The following is a 6,403-nucleotide window of genomic DNA, read 5'->3' as shown; positions in this document are numbered from 1 at the left end:
ATTATGGTCTGTTTAAATGTTTAGGAGATATCTATAAGATCCAACAGACATTTATTAAGATACGAAGACCTTGTGTTTTATTTATTTGTAAAAGTTTATAATTTTTATTTCTTTTTACTTTTGATTTTATGTTTAATTTACTGTATTTTTAATTCATCTTTAATATCTATTTTTCTGCTATGGTTTGTGTTGGATATTTGTCTTTTAATTTGTTGTATTCTTTATTATGATTATATGTTTTTGTACTTTATTTTCCATCTTTTACACAATATATGTGACCCTGGACCACAAAACCAGTCTTAAGTAGCTGGGGTATATTTGTAGTAATAGCCAAAAATACATTGTATGGGTCAAAATTCTAGATTTTTCTTTTATGCCAAAAATCATTAGGATATTAAGTAAAGATCATGTTCCATGAAGATTTTTTTTGTAAAATTCCTACTATAAATATATCAAAATGTAATTTTTGATTAGTAATATGCATTGTTAAGAACTTAATTTGGACAACTTTAAAGGTGATTTTCTCAGTATTTAGATTTTTTTACACCCTCAGATTCCAGATTTTCAAATAGATGTATCTCGGCCAAATATTGTCCAATCCTAACAAACCATATATCAATAGAAAGCTTATTTATTGAGATTTCATATGGTGTATACATCTCAGTTTTGTAAAATTTAACCTTATGACTGGTTTTGTGGTCCAGGGTCACATATGTGTTGTTACTTTTTAGTTTAGCTTGTAAACGGTCAAGAAGCTTACACACAAACACACGTGCAAGCTTTTTGATTGTACAGTGTTGTTTCTTCAGATGTGTTTTCAGGTGGGCTTCTGTGCATAAATCAGACATGGTTATAAAATAAACATGGGTTGTCTAACAAGCAGACTCTGGCATCGATCTGCTGTTCACAGACTTCAGGAACCAGTCTTGGTGTCTGATGAAGGTATGGGCTTGATTTATGCAATTAAACCTCCATATAAGAAGTTAATGTTGTTATAAGTGATGAATAAATAACACTTGAAATCTAGTTTGTGTATAATTGTCTCTCACCTCTGTTTTACTTTAGCACCAGGAAATCACATGTACATTGCAGTGGCCTTGTGTAATTTTCCAACTCACAGGTCTGATGAACACAATATATTTTTAGGAGACAGACTGAACATTATATCAGAGTAAGTATGATTATTTCTAGACATAAACGTGAGTATTTGTTTGTAATAGGGTTTGTTACTCTTACAGAGATGATGACATGGTGACGGTTCGTTCTACATCAACTAGCACAGAGTTTTTCATTCCTCATGCCTACGTTTCCAAAGTGCATAATCGGTCAGTCGTGTTCAAACTTTCTTTTTTTTAAAGTTAAATGAAGGAAAAAGAAAATGCTTAGGGCATTTCAGACTTGTGGTGCTCACTGGACACCTGAGTTTTAGTCTGGCCTACATCCTCTCTGCCCTTATTTTTTTTCTCTATTATTGTATATTTGAATAAAAACAGTGTTATGTGATGTCGTCAGATTATAATTAAGGATTAAATTCAGTCATTATGCCATGTGATTACTGCTGATTATGAGATTTAGGAAATTGTGTAATTATGTTCTTTAATAACTTGCCGGGTCTTGTCTATCTGAATGAAGGTGGCTGTTTGAAGGGATCACAAGGAGAAATGCAGAACAACTTCTTTTGCTGCCTCCAAACTACTCTGGATGTTTTCTAATTCGGGAAAGCCAGTCAAGCCCTGGTTAGTTCCCACTCCTAAAGTAGCGTATTTATTGACTGCCCTCTTTTGTATTAAAATGTATGTTTATTTCTTAAAACAACTGTGTGTATGTTTTTTAAACTTGAAATCTCAGTTTCAAAATCATTCTGATGGTATACTTCTAATAGGCCTTAGTCAGGTTAGATGCCATATCCACCTTATTCTTTAACGCGGAACTTCTCTTTGGATGTTTTGGTTTCTCCCTGTGTCTCCCCCCGTTGTACTGTGTGTATTGGTTTCTCCATTGCCCATGTTTGGTATTCCTGTTAATCAGTGTCATCAGCTACACCTGTCTTTGTCAATTAGCCACCCTTTATAAGTCTGTTTGTTTGCCTGGTTCATTGTCTGGTGACATATGTTACATTAATGTTACAATTCGTTACCGCCTGTGTTCTAGTCTCTTGTCACCTTGCCTGAGGATTCATTAAAGACTTTGCGTTTTGCACGGTCGTGTTTCCCGTTCCTGTATGCACCGTGACAGGAAGTAAGGCTATGAATGAAACATTTGATTCACGTCACGGTTTGGTCAGTTACCTAGATGTGCAGCCGTATTGGAGATATTTGGATGTAAACAACAGCATGGATTGCAGTTAATGTGCTACTGAATACATTGTTCTGCTAAATTATGCTATTTAAACAACTGATAAAACGTGTGGAAGCTGCTAAATCATATAGAGAAGGACTTGGTACAGGAAAGGAAAGCAGTATTGATTAAGATATTAGCCAAATATTTTACCTACCTGACTGGAAATTATACAAACACAAATGTTGTCAAGATTCTTGTCCTGGAAATCCTGGTTCAGTTTGGCCAACCACAAACTTTTGGTCCTCCCTTTTTTTGCACTTTTCTCTTTGATTTGTTAGTACTTTTGGCAGTTTATAGTACTCCAAATATTTTTCACGGTCCGGCCGATTAATACAGCCCAACACCTGACAATGATTGGTCATTTTCAGCAGCAATAATCAGCAAAATATGCGAGTTACGTTCAGTCAGTGTTGGGGAGGTTACTTTGGAAATGTAATAGATTACAGATTACAAATTACCCTATTTAAAATGTAATAAGTAGTGTACCTTTTCAATTACTTTAGAAAAGTAAAGTAACTGATTACATCTGATTACTTTTTGATTACTTTTAAGTTTCTAATGGATATTTTCAACTAAATCATTTTCAAGCATTTATACCAAGCAGGTGTGACCTTACAGTAGTTTACTGTTAGAATTTCAAAATCTTTCATCACTTGAATTAAGATTATATTAATTTATTTTAAAGTACAGCCATCACAAAACCATGCCTTATAACAAAATAATTGTTTACTGTTGTTACAAAATCAAAATTGTGCATAGCTATGACAGGACACACTGGCAAGTAACAATGCCTTGAAAAACTTAAATCTTAAAAAAGATTTATTTAAATATCTAAATTATCTATTTAAAATAATAGATAATTATTTTTAGTTATATTTCAGAGAAAACACAATTCTAGATTATAATAATGTAGTAAAAACAAGTTTTTTTCTTCTTACTGATATAATAAAAAATAGTAAAAATCTGCATACTATTTTTTTTTACCACTATGTGTGAAGGGAAATCATTATACCATACAGGGCTAATAATTATTTCTCACTAACAGAAGAAAGAATAGATTCTAGAATAGATACTGCCAAATCCAAACAGACTCCATCATTGTAGCTGTGTCGTAAAATCCATGGTATTGTTCTTTTTTTTTAAATTATTATTATTTTAAATAAAGTTACATTTCATCTAAAACACTGCTTAGATTCAGTGACCAACTGGGGTGCTTCACTAGATGATAGCTCGATTTTGCAAGACAAAATGGGACAAACTAATTGAGAGATTTGTCCACTAGGTGGCACGTTAGGTCAACATCGATCATTATAGAGAAAAGTTTCAAGCCCTTGAGAAAAATAGATCTATATTATTCGAAAATAAACTAAACTGCAGCGGATTTTCATCCTTCAAATCATCAGTAAACACTGATTTTACAAATGACACTCAAAATTAAAATGGGTTAATGTGACAAAATCGCAAGTTAGATCTGACATTACCAACCTTATTCAAGGTTATTTAATTTGTTTTGAATGTTTTTAATATTGGTCTCGAATACACAAAGGGGACGATGAACGCGCTGACAAAGAGGATTAACCTAATTGGCAGACGTGGTGCACCGCAAATTCAAACCAATCAAAAGCATCAGAATAGCACCGCTTTAATAAATGGCATCGTGCATATCAAAAACAGGCAAAGCAACAGATTAATATTAATCAACATATCCCAGATTTTTAAAGAAAATTTTTAGATGTAACCCCATTTGTAATCTTTAACATTTTCTTAAGTAACTGTAATTTAATTACACATTTTTCTAAGTAACTGTAACGAATTACTGTTACATTTATTTTCTAATTAAATTACGTAACGCCGTTACATGTAACTAGTTACTTCCCAACACTGCGTTCAGTTTAGTGGCACTGTTTATGTTCAGTGCCGCCAATATGGCCAATTGATGACGCGTTGTAAAAACACTCTGTATGGCCGATTAATGATTATTGTGAAAACACTCTATAAACGTCCTAGATCATGTAATTTTTGCTATCTATCTTGTTACAATCCAAACGCACTGTACTTGCATTCCTCATAGCCTTGTTTTCATTCCGGTCAAAAATGAAATATTGCGCTACCCTGACTATAAGGCGAACGTCTGTTCTAGGAGAATTTAAGTTTTTTTGAGCAAGTACGAAAAGGCGCTCTCATATAGACTGTGTACCACAGTGAATTACACTTACTTAACTGTAGGGGGCTCCAATATATACAAAACTACACAGAGTTGCTTTTCAGGATTTATCTTCATATAATGGACTTCAATGGTGTCTGCGAGTTTAACTTCCAAAATGCAGTTTCATTGCCGCTTCAAATGGCTCTAAATGATCCCATCCAAGGAAGAAGGGTCTTATTTAGCAAAACAATCTCTAATTTTCTAAAAATTTCTATTCTGGTTCAAGACAGTCACGCCGGTTTCACACTGGAAGCGCAAGCAGAGCAGAGGCAGCACGTATGCAGAGCGGGAGCAGCTGAACCGCGGATTGTGAACTTAAATTACATACGAGTATCGTTCATTCAGTTGCGGATTTCAGGTGTTGTCCGACAATTATTGGTCATGTGCTTTTATTTATGATATGGGCAGCATGCTGTGATGCGGACGTGTTCCCCTCTGTCCCACATACACAGGCTAACATGCTGTATAGTTTACAAGATAAAAAAAATATATTTCTTTTTTTTATGTTATAGATTTAAGTAACAACTGAGAAACGCGAAAAGGTAGGGTAGGTTGAAAAACTCCCATCACATTTTCTTCAAAAATGGGGTCGTTTAAAGTCCTTTGAAAGCTGCATTTAAACTGCATTTTGGAAGTTCAAACTTAGGGGCACCATAGAAGTCCATTATATGGAGAGAAATCCTGAAATGTTTCCTCAAAAAACATAATTTCTTTATGACTGAAGAAAGATGGACATGAACATCTTGGATGACAAGGAAGTGAGTAAATTATCTGTAATTTTTTGTTCGGAAAGTGAACTTCTCCTTTAACAAATGCATTGCCTTTGGTTGCAGGTTTCTACTCGCTCTCAGTGCGACAAGATAGAGGCCATGTGTGCAATGTAAAGCACTACAGAATCCAACAGCTCCACAACGGCTGGTTCTACATTCACTACAGCCACTACTTCTCCACTCTCACCCAGCTGGTGGACTATTACTCACGTAAGCTCAAATGATGGTGCTCTAAAATCAATATTAGTCCTTTTCCATCTTCAAAAGACAGTCCATTGTAAATTCATAAGAATAAAAACAACATTTGAATGTTAACATAAATCAAATGCTCAATGTCATCCATTTCCAGGGTCTTCTAATGGTACGCAGTGTCAGCTGACTGAACCTTGCTTACTTCATGACAGAGTTATAGAGCATAGACCTTCACCAGTAGCAATCCAGAGGTCCAATCTTAACTGGAGAGATTTGTCCAGGTAGGTTCAGTTTTTATTTGGAGCACAATTTACAGTCTTTTACTATAATTTAGTAGGATGCTTGTTTTAGTTGTTCTGTACTACCTTAGAAATAACTTTTATGTTTTTCATCAGGTCGATGATTCAAAGGCAGCTAAAGGGAACTGACCAGGAGTGTCTTGTCAGTGAAGGACTACGAGAGACTATGCAGGCATATTTTTATGTCACAGAGGAGTCGAACTATGAGGACTGAGTGACACCCAATGCAGAACTAACTTGTGAGACTCTGATGAAGATAAGTTAAAGATGTTTTAGGTATTCTGTGGCCATTTTGACCAAAATACTTATACAGGAACATTCATAGTGTTGTCAGAGTTCTACCACAGCAAGATCCACCAACCACGCCCCCTGAAGAGACACACACACGTTCACTGTCACCTGATTACTAATTACTCACCTGGATCCAATCAGCTCCCCTATATATACCCGGACAGATTCATTCCTTGTTGTCTGATCTACCGATCACACCCCTGCATGCTCTTCCTGTGGACTCTATGGTTTCCTGGTTCCATAGTTGGATTTACTTACCTGAACGCTGGACATCTCAGATAAGAACTCTTACCTCAATACCTGCT

General features: G+C 35.1%; 1 protein-coding gene across 1 annotated transcript; it reads left to right on the top strand.

Moving 5' to 3' along the window:
- Positions 1–598: 598 nt before the first annotated feature.
- On the top strand, positions 599–6,122 carry sla2a (Src like adaptor 2a). Its single transcript, XM_073825314.1, has 7 exons — positions 599–942; positions 1,066–1,171; positions 1,239–1,325; positions 1,633–1,736; positions 5,380–5,526; positions 5,666–5,789; positions 5,904–6,122. The coding sequence occupies exons 1-7, from the start codon at positions 864–866 to the stop codon at positions 6,019–6,021; spliced, it is 765 nt and encodes a 254-aa protein (XP_073681415.1). The 5' UTR covers positions 599–863; the 3' UTR covers positions 6,022–6,122.
- Positions 6,123–6,403: the final 281 nt, after the last annotated feature.

This window comes from Garra rufa, chromosome 20 (genome assembly GCF_049309525.1).
Source record: "Garra rufa chromosome 20, GarRuf1.0, whole genome shotgun sequence".
In the NCBI taxonomy this organism is placed as follows: Eukaryota; Metazoa; Chordata; class Actinopteri; order Cypriniformes; family Cyprinidae; genus Garra; species Garra rufa.
The sequence above is the reverse complement of the archived record's forward strand: the minus strand, read 5'-3'. Positions and strand labels throughout refer to the sequence as shown.

Coding starts and splice junctions, on each gene's coding strand:
- sla2a (XM_073825314.1), top strand. CDS start 864: ATGGGTTGTCTAACAAGCAGACTCTGGCATCGATCTGCTGTTCACAGA. Junction 1,172..1,238: donor AGACTGAACATTATATCAGA/GTAAGTATGATT, acceptor TTACTCTTACAG/AGATGATGACATGGTGACGG. Junction 5,790..5,903: donor AACTGGAGAGATTTGTCCAG/GTAGGTTCAGTT, acceptor GTTTTTCATCAG/GTCGATGATTCAAAGGCAGC.